This window comes from Polypterus senegalus, chromosome 1 (genome assembly GCF_016835505.1).
Source record: "Polypterus senegalus isolate Bchr_013 chromosome 1, ASM1683550v1, whole genome shotgun sequence".
Taxonomy (NCBI): Eukaryota; Metazoa; Chordata; class Cladistia; order Polypteriformes; family Polypteridae; genus Polypterus; species Polypterus senegalus.
In genome coordinates, this window is record NC_053154.1 from 102,180,568 (window position 1) to 102,204,877 (window position 24,310).

Genomic DNA, 24,310 nt, shown 5'->3' on the forward strand with positions numbered 1-24,310 from the left:
GTTACATTTCTGACAAGAGCACTTTGGAAGGCCAGTCAGCTCATGGGTGTTTATCTGATTGACATGTTTAGGTAGAAACTACTCAAGGCACCCCTTTTTAGTGTATAGCACAACATAGCAAGCTTGTATCTGTTAGCTAGGAAGGCAAAGTGGAAACTGCACAGACCATGCCAAAATGTTAGTTTGTGGGTAGAAAGATAATAATCTGGCTGTTTATAAAAAAATTCATAGAAACATTTTCTTTATTCCCACACACATTTGACCCTAATACCTGATATATCTAAGAGACCACAGGTCTTAATAATCTGTACCATTTACCGTAACAGCCACTTGCAATGCCTAATGCTTTTTAAACATTTACTTTTAATCATTCCACTGGCTCCATTTTGTTAGTGACTTGCTCTGACTCCACTGATTTATAATGCCTGCAACAACTAGTTTGTGCATGCAGGTAGTGCATTATTGGAATGTCAAAAAAATTGTGTCACAGTAAGTTTCTTAAAGGAAACCAGCTTGTCAGCTCAGCCTTACAGCAGCCATTTCTAACAATGGGGTCTTGCAGAATGAGGCACCATTGACACCTCAGAAGGAGTATTTGGTATTGGTAGTTAATTATTGAATTAAAATGACTGTCTCGGCACATATCTGTATATCAAGCTCAGTGCAGCAAGTATTTCTTGACACTATTGTGTTAAGTGAGAGTCTTGTGGCATTGAATCTGTCAGTCTGGCAAAGCAAGTGGCTAAAGCTTATTATTTTTTTCTTTATACACGTGTTTCAGTATAATTATTTTGATTGCCTTTTTTCTTTTCAGAAATGTTTTGGAAAGGCTGTTTGTGTCTGTCTTTTTCTGATGGTCACCTCAGACACATTTCAAGTGTAGTAACTATTATTAACTGCCATTTGTTTCTGTATAGGTAAAGTTTGTCCTTGATGAGGATATCTGGCCATCTATTTGTCAAAGCAGTCTCAATCATGTACTAAAGCAGTTCTTTGTATCAGTGTGCACCAAAGACCATTGTATGTCAGATAAACCTGGGATGGGATGGCAGGATGTGTAAGTGGGCATGTGTTTAATGAACATTGGTTAACAAACAAAAAAAAAACTTATTTGCTTTTTATCCAGGTGATGACAACTATGGCCGAAAGGTTATCTTGTTTAGTGCTTGCAGGATGCCCCCAAACCATGAGCTGGACCACCACAAGCTTCTTGGGTAAGTAAATGTATTCATTAGGTTCTTTGATTTCAGAGCTCTGGCCAAATATAATCCAGGAGCAAAACAGGGTTGAGTATGTTTAAATGTGAAAATGTTAGATATTTTAATCTATTTTGTTGAAACAGTGGTTTCAGCACATACCTTTTTCAATTGAAAACATTTTCCATTTCTTCTTGCGTATAAGAGTATATCCACTCTGGATAATATGCTACCATAGTGTGCTGTATCTAATGGTGCATAGTTAACTTCAAGATGTTTTCTCCTTCTAAAACATAGTTGATACCAGATGATTTTTACTGGCTTTATCTCTTCTTCAGGTATTTGAAACATACACTGGACCAGTATGTTGAAAGCGACTACACTCTCATTTACTTTCACCATGGACTCACCAGTGAGAATAAGCCATCCTTAAATTGGCTGAGGGATGCTTACAGGGAATTTGATCGAAAGTAAGCTGCAGTTTGAAATGGCAGCATTTGGGACAATGGCATTACAGGGTATTTTAGGGTATCCTGATTTAAAGGATGAACAAAAATCTGTATATACAAAATATAGAGAACTGAGTGTAGTTTTGCATGGCTTGGTAGTGAAGTTTATATATATATATATATATATATATATATATATATATATATATATATATATACTGTGTATATATATATAAACATATATATATAAACATATACATACTGTATATACTGTATACTTCTATCTTACTGCACAAGATCCAGATTCTTTTCACTGGGGCAGTTATGCACAATGGTAAGAACTACGAAGCAGTGGGAATTCGGTTATTGTGCGGCCATGCTTAGATATGTCCTGTACACAGATGAAAGTAGTTTAGTTTATAATTAAATGACGATCAGTCAGACTGCATTGGTGTTTAATGTAAAAAAAAAAATGTTGCTCAGTTTATAATTGCTTGTCATGTCTGTTTTTAACATATAAGCCAAAACCATAGTAGTTTCCGCTACTTTAATTTGAATGTGTGCTCTGTGCATGTATGACTGTATGGTGTGCTACTGTTTTAAGTATGTGTGGATACCTGCAGGTCTCCACAGGGTGACAGAACCAAATGTAGACTTGTGTCCTCTTGCAGGTACAAGAAGAACCTCAAAGCTGCGTACATTGTCCACCCAACAATGTTCTTTAAAACAATTCTCATCCTGTTCAAGCCACTGATCAGGTAAGTTACTGGCACCATTTGGTCCTGTTTCAGTAAATACCTGTTAGAAGCTCATTTGGTTATATGTTGCTTATATTTGCAGCACAAATGTGTGGTCTTCTAGGAATGCAACAGATCTTGAGTTGTTTGCATGGTGCCTCTGGAACATCCAGTTTGACCCAGTAGAAGTATTCTAGGATGATGTTATAACATTGACTAGCTGTGTTTACAGTTAGACCCATAAGTATTTGGACATTGATACAATTTTTGTAATTTTCTTTCTGTATACCACTGGTTGCAATTTCTGAAAGCTTAAATCAATACCTTTGCTAAACCCCATATGTTAAATCTGAAAGTCTATACTTCCATCATATCTTGATTGCTTAATTTCAGTTCCATTGTGGTGGAGCCCAAATACTTATGGACCTAACTATATAAGACTATGAATCAAGGTTTCACTTCAGCTTCAGCAACTTAATACACTTTCTCTTGTAATTTTATTGTATGTGCTAAATTATAAATTATTGAAATCTGTAAAGCTATTTACACAATCAAGTCTGACAAAGCAGGCACATCAAATTAAGAAAATTGTTCTTCCACTCTGATTCCCAGCATCAAGTTTGGTCGGAAGATTTTTTATGTGAACTACCTAAGTGACCTGCAGGAGTATGTAAAGAGTGAACAGTTGGTAATTCCACGGCAGGTGAAAATGTATGTAAGAGAGAAACTAAAAATGTTTCTATTTTATTAGACTTCCTTTGTGTAATTAGAACACTAGAACAAAGCTAACGAAAACAGGCCATTCAGTGCAACAAGGTCACCAGTCTTATAATGTGTTTCTTCTCTTTACTACAGGTATGATGAAAAGTTGAGGGCTTCACTTAAGATGCCTGTCCAGGGTCAAAGACCTGCCCCATTTCGACCGTCCCTGCCGCACCAGCAGTTTGGAATCTCTCTAGCACAGTAAGATACATGGTTAGGTAGAGGTGGTAATCAACCTGTCTTTTCACAGTAACAATTACCTGCAATTAGGTGTGGACATGCAGCATTCAAAGGATGCTTTCCAGTCTCCTAAAGTATTGTTTAAGCTTTCTTCAATGTCACATTTGTATGGGTTATGATTTATGCCAAAATGAAATATGTAAAATGGCAATTATGAAATAAGTAATCACATGTAAAAGTACAGTACAGTGTTATACACAAATGAGTCAGTACATAAATAGGAATCATTTAATTATTATGAAATACAATGTCTTCATTTTATTTTGATTAAGTAGTTTAGCTACCTTCTATTTAATTATTCCAACAGTTTTCATTTTAAAGTATCCTTGTTTTTAAAGATTTTTTATTAAACAATAAGACTTTTATGAACAGTATATTTCCACATGGCTATTTTAAAGCTTGTGCTATTCTTTTCAAAATGATAGTTTTGTCAATATATTTGAAATTCTCAGATGGAGAAATCCATCCAACCATCCATTATCAAACCCGGTATATCCTAACGGGTAACAGGGGTCTGCTGGAGCCAATCCCAGCTAACACAGGGCGCAATGCAGGAAACAAACCCCGTGCAGGGCGCCAGCCCACCGCAGGATGCACACACACACACACACACACCAAGCACACACTATCGACAGTTTAGAATCGCCAATGCACGTACCCTGCATGTCTTTGGACTGTGGGAGGAAACCGGAGTACCCGGAGGAAACCCACTCAGACTCGGGGAGAACATGCAAACTCCACACAGGGAGGACCCGGGAAGCAAACCCGGGTCCACTAGCTGTGAGGCAGCAGCGCCACCCACTGCACTACCATGCCGCCCAAATGGAGAAATGCTCATCAAAAAAAAAAATGCCACTAATGAAGAAGTCAGACATACAGAAGGTGCCAATGAAGAAATCACATAGGCAGAGATTAATGTTGAATGTCTACAGCTGGAAATTCCAAGTGACCTGCTTCTAGATGACTTTCTGTGCAGACCTCTGAGAACATCTTCATCATTGTGAATATTCTGAAGAGCACTTACTATCTCAGCATTCCCAATATATCATGAATTAGTCTTAAAATAGCATCATATTGTAGCCGACAGTCTGCTGTTCAGATAGAAGGAGGGCTAGGTGCTTAAATGACAGTAACCTGTTAGAAAAGGACTGGGAGCTTCCACATTCCAAAAACCTCAAGAACATTCAAGAGGGCAGGTGGTGACTTTCGGAGAGAAAATAAATAGCAGTTCCAGGCAGGGGTTGTGGATTGTTCTCTGTGGAACATGGAGAGAGAGAGAGACAGAGAGAGAGTGACAAAGATAATCAGACTACTGGCAGTACTACATTAAGGAGGAAGTAAAGAATAACGCTAACTGCATCCTGTTTTCTTGTTGTTTTGTGAGGTGTTTTCTGTGGATTCTAAAAGAATAACTAGATTGTTATGCTTTTAAAGTACACTTTACTATTATTTAATTAACATACCCACTGCTCTGTACAGTTGTTGTATGTAAAATGAGCTCTGTACGATTTCTCTGCAGAGCTAACTATCACAACGCACTGCCCCAATGTACTGGCCAGTTTGAATGTAAGAAAAGTGGTACTATGAAATTAATGGCAATCTACCACCTACAACCAGGAAAAAGTAATTTACAAGAAATTAGTAACTGATAGTAATAGGTTGAACCTTTTAGTTTTGATTGACAAGTGACAAAACTATCATGTAAAGCGGCATGTAATGTGATCTTTAAAAATAACTGCATTTTGAAATAAAAGCTAAAATAAATACATCTAAGATAACTACATTGTTAAACCAAAGTAAAATGTTGACATTGTGTCTTATAATAATTTGATGACTTTTCTTTAATTTATTTTTCCACATTGTAATTACTCATTTATTTATCTGTGTATTTTTTCTGATAATTATTTCATTATTGCCCTTTTATTTGTTTACTATTATTCATTATTTTGTAGCTTGCGAGAGAGAAGTCCTAATGACGACAAAATTCCTTTGGTTATGAGAGAAACCATCAGCTACCTTAGTGGTCAAGGTGAGCTGCATCCTAGGTTTTTGTCTACTTGTACATAAGTTATTAAGTAGATCTTTTTCGCAGTTTTCCACTTGAGCTACACTTTTCTACTTTCTAGGGATGCAGACAGAAGGGATATTCCGAAGGTCTGCTAATGTCAACATGGTTAAAGAAGTGCAGAGTAAATACAATTCTGGTGAGTAATCCTTTAGCACTTGGGCTGTGTGTTACTTTCTTTGGGGTTATAATTTAGGTATTCAAAATCCTGTCTGTAAACCAATTCCATAGTGTCCATTTAATTGGTGTATTTCAGGAATACAAGTCAACTTCAGTGATTATGAAGACATTCACCTCCCTGCTGTTATCCTTAAAACATTCCTACGGGAACTTCCAGAACCTCTACTTACTTTTCATCTCTACAATGACATTGTCAATTTCAAAAGTAAGTTTGGCTTCATAGCTGGCAGATGAATGAGCAGGAGGGGCTGTTTCTGGATGGCCAGAAGAAAGAATGTATGATCGATGTGATTTATGTGGTAGTTATGTACAGTAGTTCTTATGCATAGGTCAGTTTAGTTACTTTTGATTGTATTAATGTGTCTCCGCATATTTACATATTAGCTTCTGTCTTTACAGAATGTGTGTGGGTCTGTGCTTGCATTTTATTTATACTGTATATTTTTTTTAAAACCAAGTCAATGAGGGTTATCAAAATTTGAGCGTCTTTGTGCATTAATTCTAACATTTTCAGATGTTTATATGTGTCTAAAATATTTTCTTAGATGAGACTTTAAAATGGTTTTTACTGTAGTTTTTAGAAGGACATTATCAAAGTTGGCATAATTACTAAAAATCAGACCAAGCACACAGAACTGAAATTTGTTCCACTGAAGCAGAAGGATGAATCATGCTGCAGAAATGTTCAAAAAGGAGTAGAAAGCAAAAATAATCCAAACCTTAATCATAAACATGAAATAATTTGTGTAATATCATACAATTTTACCCCTCACAAGTGAGTGCTGGTCCAACAGAAAATGGTGAAGACACAAGTCTGAGGGGTTTTTGAACAATTGTGGATAACTGCATGTGAACTTTGAACCGTATATATTTTAAGAAAATGTTTTTATATCGAAGCCCAGTATTTAGCACTGCTGCCTCATGGCTCTTAACTTCTGATTTCAAATGACAGTCCTGACAGGTTATGTGTATAATCTGTACAGTATATCCGTATGCCTAGGTAGGTTTTCTTTGGATTACACTGATTTTGTCATACACTACAAAAAATCTTGAAATGCATTCTAGGTTGGTCTTGAATGCATGAATAGTGAGTGTTTGAGTATTTGTGAGTGTGCAGCCGTTGTCTACAAACCTACTTAACAATAACTGCTTTTAAAAAGTGAAAGAGAACACTATAATAAATATATTTGATAAAGAATAATCAGTTATTCACAGTGGAACCAAAGTTCAATGCACCTCTACCGTGTGTGCTGAATATCTGGCACTGTAACTAAACCAGTACTGCCCCAAGAATCAAGGCATTAACTTAAGAATTGTATGCCTGATTTTCAGTATGCTACACTGGTTAAGTCTCCTATAAAGGACATGTCTAGTTTTATAGTAGCTGAATTGGAGAAACTGGTACCTAAGTTTATGTGTGCAGGGGTCTGGGAAATATGTAATTAAATACAACATAACTAAATGAACAGTTCAAGGCTGCAAACAGCTATTTTATAAATGTATGCTTATCTCCATAATAAACTGAGACTGTTTAAAATCCGGCATCTCAACGACTCATTTAAATCTTACCTGTATTATGTTTGGCTGATACTATATATTGATCATAGTCAACTCAAAAGATAAGTGCAGAACACAATATTACAAAAACACACTTGCAACCTGTTATATATAACACATTCTGCATTAGAGAAACAAACATTATTATTAAAGCCCTTAGCTGTCCTGCACAGTACATTTTCTGTTTCTTCCAAACTGGCAAATGCTACAAGACCATTGACTCTCACAAAAATAGATATAAATACAACTTGATGTGTTCAATATATGATTTTGTAATCATTGTCTTTTTGTTTTTCTTCTTATGTTTTTAGAATAGTATTCCTGTTATTAGTATGAGGGAGACCTGCAAGAAATAACTTCATTAAATGTTATTGTCATGTATATGTCATATGATGAAAAATGTAACCTTGGCACATGTTCAGTGGTTATATAAAGCCTTTTAAATAACTGTCTTAGACAACACTTGGCTGGAAGATGTACCGCCACCCCAACAACCACAATGATTTAAATGGGTAGACAGCCATGTAAACTCATTTTCTGTAGGTAAGACCCTAGTCCATTCTAGGACCAGAATCTCCAGATGCTGCCCCAGTAACTTTTGTTAAACCTAAGTATAGCCAGCACAGAGTATACTCTGCATAATTTATCTATCATCCCTCATTCTTACTCTATTTACTGTTGGGCAGTGATAAAAGGTAGGGGTGTTTTCTTTTACTAATATTCCATCTTTATGCATAGCAGTTGTCACAGAATGTGAGTGAGTGGATTTGGTGTCGGTGTTAAAGAGTTATTGTTTTGGGTCCGTTTTCTCCATCTTTTTCATAATAAAAAAAGGATTTTTTTTAGTGTTGCAGAGAATGCATTTCTCAAGATGTATCAATTTCTTATCAGTGTTTGTTAAAACAGTGGTTGATGATGCACTGACATTTCTGTATTTCAGGATACTGTCCCAACAGTATCAGTGGAATCTGAAGAAACATCTCTTATTCATGACAGAGCAGACAAAAATATGATCAAAGTCAATGAGCTGTGCAAGAGTCAGCATCTACAGACCTTACAGTACATTCAGTGGATAAAAATATATTTATTTCTTTCTTTTGCAAACCACATTTTCACAATACAATATATTAAGATCTGCTTAAAGATAAACTGTTTTGCGTATTATTGTGAACATTTATCTTGTTAACACATTTCCACAATGTGAACTGAATGATTAAATGTGATGACTGCTGGACCTGAGTGAATGTTCAAGCACTGTATCATTTACTTTAAAACGTTCATTAATCCATTGACTGTAGAAGAACCCAATTCTTGCAAGAAAATAAAAAGAGACTTCTTTCATGTTTAAAATTCACAGAGTGATGTGTATATTTTAGTACCCAGAATATACTGATTTCACCTTAGTGTATAATTGTATCAGTTATTCCAAGCATTTTCTCATACTGTTTGGGAGTTCTGATATGTACCTTAGTCTTTTTCAGAGCTCCTGGCTTATCCCTTATTTTTCACACAAACCCAGCTGTTTCTAGCCACAGGACCACCATTACCTGGATGTTTATTTACTTGTTTAATTTCTTGCTGTGCACATTAGACACAGTTATACTTGTGTATATAATAAGTCTATCATGCGGGATATATTAGAGATATTTCTACTTGCATGAATTATGGCAGCTTTCATTTTATAGTTACTCCTTTAGATTGCTCTGTTTTCTTGTTCTCTAAAATGCATAAGTATAGCATGCCTGAGTACATGTGGCCAGTCAAGTATGTTACATATGCAGAGTCTGATTTGAGCAAGGTAAGACTGGCTACACATAATAAACAGGCCACAAAGTATTGTGTATTACAGAAGTATTACCCATTACCAAGTGAGCCATTTTTTTCTTTAAAAAAATGATGCAAGCTTATTTAGCACTGTTTAAGCCAGGGGTTTCCCAATTCCGCCCTGAGGGCTGTAGTCCCTGCATGTTTATATTTGATCGTAATTGCTTAATTATGAGTATAGCCTTGCCTGTTTTGGAACTTATTTTATTGCTCTTATTTATTTAAATGACATCAAGATAGATGATTTCAGCAAAAATGGGCCACAAAAATAACAAAAAAAAGAAAATTAAGTTTTTTCAATTGTATAACCTTGAAATTGATTAGATAGATTTGGAAATAGGTCAATGGATAATTAAGAGCTGTTTAACTTGTCTCATGAATTGCTACAAAAATAGTTGATGGTCTTCATTTCAACGAGTGTTTAAGTAAATGGCAAGTGCTTAGTCTTTCTTTCTCTGCAATTGGTTTGTGAATTCAGAATAGACACAATGTTTGTACAATACTACAGGTGCTTTATTACTATTGTTCTTAATAATATGAAACTGTTGATTCCCAAAATTGTCCTGTGGTGCACTGATATCCTATATCCAGGGTTGGTTCCTGTCCCCAAAAAAGGCTACCTGTAAACAAACGAAGCTGTCCAAAAAAAAGGGAAGATTATCAAAATGTTTAGCTGGAGCTTAGAACATTGCAGTAATGTTGATGAGGATAAACCATTCAGAAATTATATATAAAATATATCAGATATGCATCAAAAACTTTGAGTGCACTTCTATACATTTTCCAAGAACAATTAAGGTTGATTAAATGTGTATGTATATATTATATGTGTTAGAAAATCAAAAACCATATTGCAGGATTGTTTACAATCAGCAGTTTGAGAGTTACAGCTAGAAAATAAATGTGATTAAATGATACAAGACATGAAATAGTTTTTTGCCATGAACAAGTCAGAGTATGCATCCATCCATCCATTTATGTTGGAAATGTAAAGGTACCTTAATAAATCACACAGTTGACTGAATGTCTATTGTGCAAATGCAGTAAACGATGTTTGTGTTTATTGCAGAATAAACACAAATCTCTGTAAAGTCTCCCAGTTAGCTATGAACTCCAGATCATCCTAGTAGGCGATTTGTGAAGAACACATTGATAAATTATCTGAATGTTACCAGGCAGGAAAGATTAAAGTCATGACAGACATTTCAGAGTTTATGAAGCTTTTTTGCAGCTCTGTGAAAGTATATATTTAGTAAATGAAAGGAACAAGATGTCTGCCTATGGCAGGTATCTTGTTTCTCATTCAGCTGCTTTGCAAGAAGGAGACATAGTAGCTGTGTTGCCCATCAATCAGCCTCTGACCTCATAGAGTAGGAACAGTATTTTTTCATTTTGAAAGACTTGATCCTGTAATTGTTGCAGACATTGAACTCTTGTAATATTTACTAGAAATATATTATTGTGCCATCAAAAAATTTATATTTTTTCCTGCTACCAGTTTATTTCAACATTGCTGTTAAACATCTTTAGCTTAGTATTTTCAATCAAAATCTGTCTGATCTACTTCCTGTGGGTTTTTGCCCAAACCAATATATGCATTGAAAGCCAAGATCCTGCTGTTAATAAGACAAATGTTTATATTTCATGCACCTGTAGTGTTCTTTTTATACCTAGTGGGGTATTTCTAATATTGTATTGTATGTAGATAAATGCTTTATATCTCTGTGTTCAATCTGGTGGGCAATGTTGCAGTGATACCGAGAGACTCAGGAGAATAATGAGAAGAGAGATCAGATTAAAGAGGAATAGAGGATTGTTCCATTCAATCATCCATTTTTCTGATCCCATTTTAAAGTGATAAAAAGCTAGACCCTATACAGGAGGGGCCTTGTAGGGCTTGGGCAAAAAGCAACCACAGGCAGGGTAAGCAAGTTAATATATCCAAAAAAATGTACAGGTGGACATCCACAATATAGAACCCTATTTTAATCAAAGTGTGTCAAAGCTCTAATATCCGTTTGCCTGTAACTGACATCATGTCTAGGTAAGAATCATATATTACAATCTTCTGGGACTTAAGTGGAACTCTCCACTTGCAGTATATTGAGTTACAAATCTGTTGGCATATGTATGTTAGTGACTACCTCATATACATACAAGAAAAAATGTTTTTCTTGATTCCAGATCTTGAGGGTGATGCAAAGATCAGTGCTGTCTGCGGAATGCTGCACACTCTCCCAAAAGAGAACTTGGCATCACTGGAGTTCCTTTTAGGCTTCTTAGTACAGGTGAGCTTACTTCTTGTAATGAAGGCTGTTGTCTGGATGCAAAAAAAAAATGTGTTTGTCCTGCTTGTTTGCTCAGGGTAGCTACTGTGTGGCTACTGCTGTCATATGTTGTAAGTCTGATTTGCCAGCTCTTTGCCCTGAAACCGATAACCAGTTGACAAGATCAGTATAGTTGATGAAGGTTGCAGTTTATTACATTCTGTATTGCTTGTATATTTTGTCTGACTGCAGGTTTCTAAACAGAGCGAGTTTAATAAGATGACCAATACCAATCTTGCAGTGGTGTTTGGACCAAACCTACTGTGGGGGAAAGATGCTGCCATCACCCTGAGTGCAATTGGACCAATCATCAGCTTCACAAAACTTCTCCTCGACAACTATCAAGAAATCTTTGTGCATGGAGGCCTTCATTAAGCTGAAATGATTTCCCTTCTCCCTCTGTGTGTTAATGTAAATGCCAAATACTTTTTCACTTTGATCATTTGCACGGAGGACACTCAAAGTTTCATTTTGTGTTTGAAGAAAGGTGTGGGAGCGGGCACCCTGGTGAGGGGCAGGTCTCCAAACTCAGGTCAGCTCGCTGGGTCAGGCTTGGTTCCCCCACGCAGTGCTTTTATGTGATGCAATGTGTTGTGCTTTTAGTGGAGATATGAGTACTGAAGTGGAGTCTTCATTGGCCATCAATGTTCGCAGAATACTGGGGGCAAGTAAATGATACTTTCCTCCACAAACTTTTCAGCTGCAGAGTCATTTCACATTTATCATTCCCCACACAACTACCTATGATCACCTCCACTACTCATAAGCAACAGGTTATAGCATTTGTCCCCCTCACATTTTTCACATAGTGCACTGTAAACTCTTGTTCCCTCACGTGTCCCTCTGCTTATATTTGTTTTATGTTCATGGTTTTCACTTACTGCCAGACAAACTGAGGGGCTGAGCTAGTATAAAACAAAAATTTCATTGGCTCTTGTAAAGGTGGTGTATGACTCCAAAGAAGCACCCTCAGTTTAGTTTTCATTTGTCTGATTGCTGCCACTGCACTTCTGCTGACCCCTCTTTATGTGATATGTGATCTTCAACCTTGTCCACTCCCAACATGAATAACCAATTCTGCACTTCACTTTTGCCTCTTTTATTCCAGAAGTGACTTTTTATATTCTGTAATTTGATATATATATATTGTATTAAAAAGCTTGTGAAAACATTTAATTTTGTTTCTTTAATCTGTTACAAAAATGTTATATATACACATACATACATTTTTCTCTTTACAAGGACATTGTTTTGTGCACAAGTTGTTCCTTTGACCTAGCATCCCTCCTTTGATCCACTTCAATTTAGAGTGTTACTTCAAACACTGAGACCTGAGTGTGTCCTAAATGTGTGTTGCTATTGTGCTAAGTTTCTGAACATGTGGCAGCTATATTATGATGAAGAGGGATCGTTCCATACTTTGGAGTGTTGTTCTGTTAAGCCAAGCATACTTTGGTAAAGTTCTGCTCTTGTTGGTTACCACCTTTATCTAACGTAGTTGCTGCTTCCCACATCCACTTATTGAAAATATGGCTGTACCTGTCTGGACTTTGGTGTTATCCTTTTTTGGCCACCACTGCACCAGCTTGTGTCTGTCTGGCTGAGCCTGAGCTGTATTTGCCTGTTTTACACAAATTACCATCTGTCTTGTCATCAGTACATCCCACCCACAATGCATGCTTGTCCATTTGCATCCATAATCCAACTGATGACTACATCTCAAAATGATATTAAGATAAGAAATTCAAAGCAGGCATTGCCAACTCCTTATAAGCCTGGAGCTGATTGCGAATGCTTCTGGGAAGAGGTAGAGTGTCAATGTGGCTTGTCCCTTTCATATGTTGCAGCACAGCATAGAGACAGTGCTCCTTAAGTGATGTGAAGCGCCAGCACCTTAAACCAAGCTGCAGTTCGGTCTCTGCTGAAGTAGAGCTGGCCAAGGGATAAAGAGGGGCACCCACCTGTGGCCAAGAGATAGAAAAACAGAATTAAACATGGGAAGGGGTAGTTTATAATCTGTATTGGTATAGAACAGGAGTTTTCAAACTCAGTCCTGGGGACCCACTGTGGCTGCAGGTTTTTGCTCCAGCCAAATACATAATCGGTGACAACAACTGATAACACTCATCTCATTTAATTAGCTGCCATTTCTTTTCCTCTTCTCTTATTCTACATTCAGAAAAGCACGGCAGCATGATTTTTACATTTATAAGACTTTTATAAATATTTCTGCTTTTGCCATAGCATTAAATGCTTAACTCTTTTTTATTGATTTCATTATATTTTGCCCTTTCTCTGTGCAGTTTTCTGTCTTCATTGTATCTTAATAATGACAATTAAAAACAAGCAGAGCAGACACCCAGACAAACACTGAAAGGCTGCAAAAATTTTAGTGTCTGACCCACTTATTATTTAATTAATCTATTATTTACTAATTAGAACATCTGAAAAAGTAGAATGAAAATCAAGATAAAAATAATGTTAAAAAGAAAAAATACATTATTCCCATATAACGGTTTAGTAAATTAATATTTTTTTATTTATTTTAACCAAACTTAGTATTCTGATTTCTATATTGTTCCCAAAGGACAGAATCTGGGAAACAACAGTTCACTTAGTTAGCTCAGGAATCCAATTAAAAACACAAGCTGGTTGGAACAAACACCTGCAGTCACAGTGGGTCCTCAGGACTGAGTCTGAAAACCCCTAGTATAGAAGGATGCTATAGCACAGCCCCACCATATCTGAAGCAAGAACTGTTAGTTTCCAGTGTGAGCAAACACCTGCTATTCAATCATTCACATGCTTGAATGTATGTGCATTGACAGCTAAAAACTGGATAATTGAGAAATGAAAGACCTGAATGATGACTTAGGAGAGTTTAGAGGGGCAATACTTTAATATTTTGAGTTGTCAACATTTCCATTTTTATTCACTCTTCTACTCTTTCTTGAAGAAAAAAAAAAACATTCTGTAGTGCAACAGATGTGGACTGCAGAGGATTAACAGGAGACACTTTGATGCACATGCTAGGATAATCAGTATAGACCGAGATGCCTGCTGAATAATGAACTTTGTTCCATGTGACTAATGCTGTACACAGAACTAGTTCAACTTTGTGTTTTTGTTAGTCAGGTGCAAAGTCTCTACTTGGAGTCTTGAACAGAGGTTAAGAGATGGCAGAAAGGTCTCAGTTTTTCAAACTGGTTAGCACACAACCAGGAGCACTTGGCCACTGAAATAATAAACCACTGTTCACAATTTGTCTAAATTTATTACATTTCCATGTTGAACCACCAAAGACTTCACATCCATCTGGTAAAATCGCCACTCTAATCTGGTAATATACTACCCAGAAGTCATGTAACCAGCTCACCTTATCCAATCCAGAGAACGCCAGGCCCAGCCCCGTGCCATTTTTATAAAATTCAAGTGTTCCAGTTTGCAAGTTCAGGTGAATGCCAATGATGGTAGCTTTTTCATAGAAGGGCTCAGTATATTTTCTGTGCTTCCCCTCATGCCAAATTAATCCCTTGTAAGACAAACCCCAACTCTCTTTGTCCATTCCTAAAAATGAGAGAAGAGCACTGAAACATATTGCCAAAAAAAGCCCACTTTGGAAAGTTGACATTTCTTAAGACGAACGCAGGAATGAGTTGGGTTCAACATCTGGACACACTGTAATGAAAGGGATTGTGTCACCCAAGGCCTACAAGATTAAGAGATATATAGTCTGCATACTACCGCATAAATACAAGTGTAACTAGAAGTCCCAGGACTGAGCATAGTCTTAGTCTTTTGCTAAAAATGTGAAGTCCAGTCAGCTTGCTGCTAGATATTATGAAAACAGACACTGTTTGTCACCAAGTCTTTAATATGTACATTTTTATGTTCTATTTTTCACTTTACTATTTTAATTTTGTACTTGATAAAAAATCCCATGTTCCTCAACTTATGTAGAGCTTGCCTATTCTCCCTGATGTCTGTGTGCATTTTCCACCAGGTACTCTGGCCCCTTTTAGCATTGGTTCTTGCTTTGTGTTCAATAAATAAGCTCTAGCCCCCAGGACCTTGAATGGGTTTAACTGAATATTAGACTGCTGTGGAAGGCACAGTATAAAACTAAACTGGTTCATCATAACATGAATAGCATCATTTACCACAGCGTACAAAGTGCTGTGCTGGTTAGGTACCCAATTTAAATGAACGTCATAGCACAGTTGTTCTCACTTGGTTTATATACTGTACCAAATTGATCTGTGTGTGTGGCTCATACTAAAGCATGCACACAATCATGAAATGCTAACTACACAAATTATTTTTCTTAATTTAATATGTGGGTCAAGTATTTAATTATCAAGAGATGAAGTGGGGGAAAAAACACAAATGTAATGTTTCTTTCTCTCTCTCTCAACAAATTCAAATTGCAGGTCTCAAACGTGTGTGCTCCAAAACATTACTATAATGTGCTATAAATGAATTTCTTTTCTATAGTCTTTAGTAAAGCTCCGTTAGGTCTGGCATTTCCCCTAGCTCTAATCAACATACAGCAGGAGCTAAGATAGGACAGATGTACAGATCAACACCATATTAAAATCTGTTTACTCTGTTGTTGCAGAGATCTAGAACACATGGTAATGCATGTTCTCACAGTGTTCATTTGGGGTTCCAGGCCTAAAATATGGTCAGGTCAACTGCTGCTTCTACAGCAGAGGGGTGGGCAATGTCGGTCCTGGAGAGCCGCACTGGCTACAGGTTTTCATTCCAACCCAACTGCTTAATTAGAAACCTATCCTAGCCAGTCTTGAACCTTATTTAATTTTATGGCTTGTTAGTTTGCAATGTAAGGTTCTTATATCAAAGATTTTTCCTCTCCATGGATATCATCCAAATGATCTGAAGCGTAAAACAGATCATTTTCAGTCTGTCACATTTTCTATTACATGTTTAATTAAATCACATAGTGCATGATAAACACACAGATTTAAATGAAAACAAACTGGATGGAGAACTTCTGGCTGCTTTGTCATTTATGTCTTATTGCTAATAAGAAGCCATTAAAACAATGAATGCAGCTGTTTAAGATTGAAATAAGCAATCAAGGGTGAGGAAACTTAACAAGCAAGACCACTAAAATGAAGCATCAAAATGTCACTTAAGCAATAAGTGCTTTATCAGTAATAATTGTTTTCTCATTAAGAAACAGGGTTGGAACAAAAACCTGCAGCCACTGTGGCTCTCCAGGACCGACATTGCCCACTCCTGCTCTAAAGTGTTCCAGTGTACGAGGGGAGTGTGAGAGTGTGGAATAGGTCCTGGCTGTCTAGAACACTCAGTATGGTAATGTATAGTTGAAGATGGATGGATGGATGTTGGAGTGGCATGGTAGCATAGTGGTTAATGCTCCTGTTTTACACCTCCATTGTCAGGTTAAACGGTCTGCCTATTTTGTTGTTGCTGTAACTACCTTTCCATATAACTGTCCAGAATACAGAAATTCCTTAACAAAGTATTGCTGCAATTGATCATCCGAAGTTTCCTATGGAACAAACAAAAACATTGGGAAGAAGGAAAAAAAAAAAACCACCAATCAACTGCCCACTTGTTATCTCGTACCCTGTTCGTTCGAGTTGCTCTCCTTTGACCATGACCTGGAATAAGCAGGTTCAGAAATATAATAGATATTAGAGAACATGTCTAATGATCACTGCACTAGTGCAAGTTAATGTCTGTGACATCTACTAACCAGAACATAAACTGCCAAAACTTTATTCAATCCATAATCTTTACTCTTCCATAGAATCTCTCCTGAAGCACAATAATGAAAATGAGAATAGAACTGAATGCAGCAACAGAGCAACTTGTAGCAAAATATCACTTGAATGCTTGACAAAGCACAACATATAATGGCTAATCATATAGTTTTAAGAAAATCTGCTGTGGCCCCCACAGGACTTCCCCTTCCCCTAATTTTAGCAGTAGAAATGTTGCTGGCTAAGAAGTCCAAAGCATTTTGCAAAGCAAACATCTGTGCCAAGCAGGTACTGAAGGAATTGGTTTAGAATAATTGTATTTACAGATTCACACTCCAACGTAAGAGTTACACACCACCCTGAAAGTGATGAATGTTCAGGGATGCCCAAAAAGTATAAAAGGAAGAATAAAAAGATCAAATTTAAAGGACAGTAGAGTCAGCTTCAAGATGACATATACAGAGGAGTCTGTTAAATGTCTAAGTGTAAGCAAAAACAGTGGTGTACTTCCTTTTTAGGACTTTTTGATGACAACCTTGCTAGTCATCATTCTTTTTGTAAATTGTAATGTGAATGTTAATACTCCCTTTTCAAAAGTTACTAAAGTGTTTACCAAGGAGAAACAAATAGGGGAATGTGAAAAGCATATGAAGCAGCAGCAGACTGAACTTGAGTCACTGCCAAAGATTAGCTCACAAGTATAAAAGTGACCTACTGTCTACCCAAGTTGAGTCCCTACGGACACATGGGGCCTTTAATTGGACTTGGGGTTCCAGCTCAAACTGAAGTATAACTTCAACAGTGAATTTGTGCAGCACAAATGTTACACTTCCTGCTGTAAACTGAAGTGAAACTTGCAGAGGTGGATCACAGTACTCCTCAATATAAACCAAAATTATTTATTGTGAAGTTTTATGTTCAACACCTAAACACATGCCTTGGCCCCTTTTGTTTCTCCTGTTAAGAAAACAGACAGGTAGGAGAAGGCTCCTTTCACAAATGCAACAACCTCCTCTGAAAATCACAGTTGGCACAAATATCCGATTTTCTCACCAAGTAAATCAATGAACTGGTAATCCTCCAGGTGTAGCTGGGCTTGTGTTGTCCCAACTCCCACCATTACTGATGTCCCATAAAGCGGTTCCAGGAACTGAATCTCCCAATAGTGCTCGCCATGTGTGAAACCTGCCAGAAAGAAATGAGGACCTCAGACAAGGAATCATTTCACACCCCAGCTGCTCTGCAGTTTTAAACTTATTAGTTAACAATCTATTGCTATAAAATCTTGGAAAGAGATGGAATATACAGTAAGAAAACACCATCATAACCAATCCCTTCATACAATAAGAGTGGAGTGATCATCACTGCAATGAGCTGAGCTACAAGCAAGCAGTATGCCAGGCTCCAACTGAAAATGATTATATGAGCAGATCGACTCTTTTCTTACATTGAATGAACAAGGCTTTTAGTGTATGGTTTGCTAAAAGCAGAGCGTGTAATGATTGCACCCAATGAATTGTACAATAAAAAGACATTTCTGAAGGTCCATAAAGTTCTATTCTCTCCATCACACTACTTGGTAATTTATTCAATGGCGATTTGGTTCTTTTGTGTGAAGAAATCTTTAACATTTAAGTGAAATCTACACTTAGAAAGTTCTTAACCATTTCTCTGTGATCTTGTTGCAGAATGTATTTTAAAGAAACTGGGATCTACTGGACTAATTCATTTCATCATTTTAACACTTAAATCTTCCCTTTTAATCTGGAGTTTTTTTTTAGTATGATCACTAACCATTCGTTATGGTACCTTATCAAAAGCTTTCTGAAAATCAGGATAAAAAAATATCACATGCACCTTTTTAAACATATCCTTTGTTGATTCCTCATAGAATTCCAGCATATCAGTGGAACATGACCTTCCTCGTCTCAACCCATGTTGAATATTTGCCAACACTCATATTCTAGACAAGTGCTGCTCAAACAGTTCCTTAATAATTGATTCCATTAACCTTCTTGTGATGCACGGTAAACTCACTGACTTATGCTTACTTGGATCAGTCCTATCACTCTTTTTATACAACGGGACAATATTTACTAGCCTGAAGTTTTTAAGAATTTCCTCAGTGTGCAGAGATACTCAAAAACTATGTGCCAAAGGTTTACATATGTACTCACTAACTTCCTTAAGCACTCAAGGATCGATGTTATCTGGTCCTCATGATCTGTTAGATTTCAGTCGATTTAATCTAAACAGTACTTCTCCCTCTGCAATTTCAAAATCACTAAATACAGTACCTTCTTAGTAGTCTCTAATGTTTTAGGAGGTTATCAACCATCTTCTTCACAAGTACAAATTTCAATAAAGTGCTATTTCACTTGTCTGTATATTCTAACTCAGTGATTCTCAGCATTCAGTCCTCAGAGTCCCCTGTGCCTGCAAGTTTTTGTTCCTACCAGTTTCTTATTCAGTCAGTCACCTTTAATTGATCTCATTTAATGAATTACTTGGTTCATTTTTTTTCCTTTTCATTTTGCAATCAGAGGAGATGCAGCAGTGTCAGATTTACACTTACAGGGAATTAAGACATATTTGCATGTTTTCTGTATTTTTAATTGTGTACTGTGTTGTGTTTTTTTAAATCACTTTTTCTGTGGACTTTTTTTTTTATTACAAATGAATACAAACAATTATGTTGATCAGAGAAGACACCAGCACAATTCACTCTGAAAGGAGCAACTAATTCACTACACATTTATGTGCTCATAAGTGAATAATTGTCTCAATAACCAGAGCAATTAAACATAGAAAATATGTTTAAAAGGAAAATTTAATTATTATTACCCATAAAACACATGTACATTTTTCTTCATTCAGTTAAATTATAACATAGCATAATCAGTGTGTAATTTCCACATGCTCATAAAAAACATAGAAACTGGGAAATAACTGTTTGCTTAATTAAGGTTCAAGTCCTGTTAAGAGAAGTGGGTCACAAGAAGAACCTGCTGCTGCAGTGGCCCTGAGAACTGAACATTGAGAACCACTGTTCTAGCTTACCTTTACAGTTCCTACTACTTTTCACCTCCAGCTTGTCAGCAATTTTACTACTAAAATATTTAAAGAATCTTTTTGGGTTATATTCTGCAATATTTCTCTCAAAATGCCTTTTCACCTTCTTAATGTCCTTTTAACTGTTGCTCTCATATGCCCCGTGTTAGCACTGATGTTACTAGACCTACATGTCTTATACATCATTTTTTCTTTGTAACTTCCTTTTTATCTCCTTATATATTCACCTCTGAGTTTCCTTTAATTTTCTACTGCTTCTAAATTTTGGGATGAATTTGTTCTGCATTATATGTAAAACTCTCATCTTAACCCTATCCAACATCTCATCAACTGTCTCCAGACTTAAAAGCTTATCCCATTTTTTCTTACTTAGGCTTTGCTGTATGTGTTCAACGTTTGCCCTACTAAAATGAAATGTAACTGTTTTAGTTTTAAAATATGCGCTCAGCCAAAACACTGTAAACTCTGTTAAGGTCACTAGATCTTAATTGCTCAATCCCCTTTATTTGCTCTATTTTATCCTGGTTATTTGAAAATGCTATATCTAGACAGGGCTCCTCCATCACTGGTGTTCTAACATAACTGTATTAAAAAACATTCATTGATTACATCTAAAGACTCCTGTTCTTGTGCCCCACTATTTCTAAGTATAGTCCAGCTAATACCTGAGCAATTATATAGGACTATATATAACATCCCCCTCTAAACTTATCTTTTTAATAATAATAAAAAGGAAAGTTTATCAGTTTAAAATGTTGTCTACATTAGGGGGTCTATAACACACTCTTAATATGAGGTCTCAACCCCTAATGTTGTTTAGCCAAACAAAATAACATCTTCTTTATGCTGTGGTTCACCATCTAATTGAAGAAGCCTTGCATTTAAATTCTGGTTTACACAAATGGCAACTCCTCCACTTTTTTGATTTTGCCTCTCTATCCTAATATGTTCCCATCTATATGGTACTCCTGCTCATCTTTATTATTTTACCAGATTTCAGTCATTTCTATTACAGTTTATCAAAGTTATGTGGTACATATAATCCCAACTCAGTTTGTCATGTGGTGGGTGCAGCAATGTGCTGTATCAGCGTGTGCTCCTCACCTCTCTGGTATTATTTTTAATACTCCCAGCATGAAGAGTAACCAGTCCTTGCAAAGAGCATGTCATTAACAAAGTGGCTAATTATCACACATAATAGCCTTTTCTGCCAAAACATTGACCAATCACAGCATAAAATGAGTAGTGTTACAAAAACACTAGCCAATCCCTAAAACCAACATGCTCTTTTAACAATAAAGTGCCTAATCAGCACATACAATGGTGTGTGATTCTAGAATGACAATTGATCTCCACATAAAATACACTCTGCTCCCCGAGAGAGTGACTGATTCACATTTTGAATGGCCTGCTTTACTGGCAGCATAGGTTGCCAAGGGAGTTTGCCGGTCTCTGCACAGAACAAGATGATCTACCTGCAGATAGATCATCAAATCCTGGATTTATGTTCTGCAAATGACAAATTAACTACTTAGCACAGAGTGAAACTTGTAACAGCGGAAAACACAGATTCAGAAAAAAAAACACAGCAGTGCGATTTTTAAAGTGAGTTTATAAATCATTTAGAAATATTTGTATTGTTGCTATAGCTTTGAATTCATAAGTCTCTTTCGTTCTTTTCTAATATACTTGTATTGAAATAATGACCAGAGTAGACACCAGTGAAAACTATATTAAATGCTGAAAGGCTGGAACAGCTTCAGCATCAGACCCATTAATGTGTTCAATAGTAAACACTGGATTAAATAATTAGAACAACTGTAAAAGCAGAATGAAAATCATGAATATGAAAATCTTAAAAAAAAAAAAAAAAGGTACAAGTTTACTCATGTTTAAGCTTCTTTTAAAAATGCACCCTTGCATTAAATATTTGGAAGTGGCTTTAGCTCCTTTTCTACAGGATAGTTGCTGTTGTACTGACAAAGAGTCTAGGGTACTGTTTTATGTCTTGGTCTTGTTGCAGGTTTAATTATATAATAGTCGTAGGTTTAGTAATCCCTCTAGCTCGTTGTTTTTTTTTTTTAACCTTGTTTCTGTTGCTTTTGATACTGTATTTACAACCTTATCGCACATACAGTAATTGCTTGGTACATTCTAATAAAAATTCACTGCAATTCGTTTTGTGATTTCTGCACTGCCCCAAAGACACTAAAAGTGGAAACTAACAGCTAGGCTAATTAGGTTAGGAACCAAATGAACATTGAACAAAAACTGCAGTCATAAGAGGTCCTCGAGGATGGAGTTTGAGAACCAGTGGTTTAAAATGTTGGACTTTAAACTGCAAAGGCTGCCAATAAAATACCTGCACTTGGGGTAGAGGTTCTGCCAAATGAAAAAATATATTCTCAAACTTGTATATCTTGGAAGCATTATGTGCAAGGCTAATTTTTTTTGTTGGACTGACCCATTCACACACACACAGCCACACTCACATGCTGACAATTTAGAAACGCTAGTGAACCTAATACTTTTAGTTTTTTTTCCCCCACAGAGGAGTGTATCTGGAGATTTCGTACATACACCAACAAACCATGGGCTGTGAATCAAGGACTCCCCTGGAAGTGTGAAACAGTAATGCTAACCACAATAACAATGATAATGAAAAGCAATTTAAAGTGCACCATGAGTAATGTAAGAATATAATTATATTATCAACAGACTGACCCACCTCTATTTGCATGTTCTACCAACACAGTAACGGTTTGTTGCACATAAATTAGTTTGCCAGCAAAATGGCCAATATCTGCACAGACAGAAAGAACCATTCTAATTACAGATTAATCATTTCCTGCATTGAATGAACTTGGCTGCCACAAAATAAATAAATCGGTATTTAAGCACAGTGTGGGCTGTGTGGTAGAAAGAATGAGTGGTCTATTCCAATCTACTGGACAGGTTGCTTACTTGATATAAAAAAAAAAAATCTCCGACAAAAACCGGGATCTCTCTAAGCAGGATTAACTGTACAAACTAACAGCTTCCACTTTGTACCTTTAGTGCCCCTGACCCCTGCTGTCCCTCTACTCTCCAGGGCAGAGTCCACATGGAAGTAGACACAAAGTTGATTTGAAGACAGCTGGGCAGCTGGAGACTTGGCCTTGGGATCCCATTCCCAGTATTCTGTGTTGTACCCCCGAGTAACGGCACTTGAGAGGAGGCTCATAATTCTACACCTAGAAGGAAATGAGAGACTTAAGTTCTGGCCATGGGATCATAATGGGCAGGCAAGCAAGCAAACAAAGGCATAATTGCAAAACATTTAAAAAAAAAATCGAGTACTTTGCGTGTTAGGCGTCTAATGAGGAAAAGCACACTTTACAGGTCGTGTTGCCAAATGCATGAAGGTATTCACCCATTCGGAGACAAAATGGGTAGTGTGGACAATTTAACTCCCAGGACGCACTTACCTGTATATGGGCGTTGGCCGTCTTCACCTGGAACTTCCTGCTGTAAGGCTCCCTTGCAGAGCTGGACAGTCGCCTTTCGCAAACGCCCTTTCCACAGCCTGCGCTAACTCCAGTGAGCCTGTAACAAGTCTTAACGAGATTCTGATCCGACACAGGACAAATAGCCACAAACGCGAGCGCGCGGCGTCACTGAACAGACTGGCGATTGTGTGCCTCGAGCCCATTAAAGACCACGTGACCGCAGAGTAAGCGAGGAAGACGCACGCCCAGCTCGAGTCCGGACAGCTGAGCAAAGCAGCGCCCGCCGCTTTAGGAGTTTAGCGGACCGCATTTCATGACCACTCAGTGACTTATACTATACAGTGCCTTTACAAAGTCTGATACAGGAAGGCGTCTCAGAAATGCTGGTATGAAGATTAACTAGATTAAAAAATACAATCGAAAGTAGAAATTTCCAAACAGGTATCAAAAGAATATCTAGTTTCTTTAATTTAAGTCGGTGATGGGGTGCTGTTCTTTTATTTTTGAAGTGGATAACAGCAACTTGATAAAATGGGTGTAAGAACAACCATTTGTAATTTGTTCCTGAGAACTGTTTCTTTTTTATTAGAACACAGTAGAAATTTCCAAGTAGGTACCAAAAAATTACTCGTTTCTTTAATTTACAGCCGGTGATGGGAT

General features: G+C 36.9%; 2 protein-coding genes across 3 annotated transcripts in view; one reads left to right on the forward strand and one right to left on the reverse strand.

The window, feature by feature from the left end:
- Positions 1-12,508, forward strand: part of arhgap1 (Rho GTPase activating protein 1) — a 75,579-nt gene extending 63,071 nt beyond the window's left edge. For both annotated transcript variants that reach the window (XM_039754633.1, XM_039754641.1), the window contains exons 4-13: positions 1,127-1,214; positions 1,535-1,666; positions 2,317-2,403; positions 2,995-3,093; positions 3,238-3,345; positions 5,337-5,413; positions 5,511-5,588; positions 5,706-5,834; positions 11,195-11,298; positions 11,530-12,508. In XM_039754633.1, the coding sequence (XP_039610567.1) occupies positions 1,127-1,214; positions 1,535-1,666; positions 2,317-2,403; positions 2,995-3,093; positions 3,238-3,345; positions 5,337-5,413; positions 5,511-5,588; positions 5,706-5,834; positions 11,195-11,298; positions 11,530-11,712 (1,085 nt within the window). In that variant the 3' untranslated portion in view covers positions 11,713-12,508. The remainder of the gene's footprint in view (positions 1-1,126; positions 1,215-1,534; positions 1,667-2,316; positions 2,404-2,994; positions 3,094-3,237; positions 3,346-5,336; positions 5,414-5,510; positions 5,589-5,705; positions 5,835-11,194; positions 11,299-11,529) is intronic.
- On the reverse strand, positions 12,151-24,020 carry si:dkey-23n7.10 (SPRY domain-containing SOCS box protein 3). The gene is made up of 5 exons (XM_039754653.1): positions 23,630-24,020; positions 23,214-23,395; positions 18,144-18,275; positions 14,714-14,904; positions 12,151-13,298 (listed from the first exon to the last, which is right to left on the reverse strand). The coding sequence occupies exons 2-5, from the start codon at positions 23,383-23,385 to the stop codon at positions 13,068-13,070; spliced, it is 726 nt and encodes a 241-aa protein (XP_039610587.1). The 5' UTR covers positions 23,386-23,395; positions 23,630-24,020; the 3' UTR covers positions 12,151-13,067.
- Between the last annotated feature and the right edge of the window lie 290 nt (positions 24,021-24,310).

Excerpts from the sequence above, each read along its gene's own strand:
- si:dkey-23n7.10 (XM_039754653.1), bottom strand. The coding sequence starts at position 23,385 with ATGAGCCTCCTCTCAAGTGCCGTTACTCGGGGGTACAACACAGAATAC. Across the intron at positions 18,276-23,213 it reads AGGGGTCAGGGGCACTAAAG|GTTTCACACATGGCGAGCAC; the intron begins GTACAAAGTGGA and ends TCTTTCTGGCAG. Across the intron at positions 13,299-14,713 it reads CGTTCTCTGGATTGGATAAG|GTGGGTGCCCCTCTTTATCC; the intron begins GTGAGCTGGTTA and ends TCTTGGCCACAG.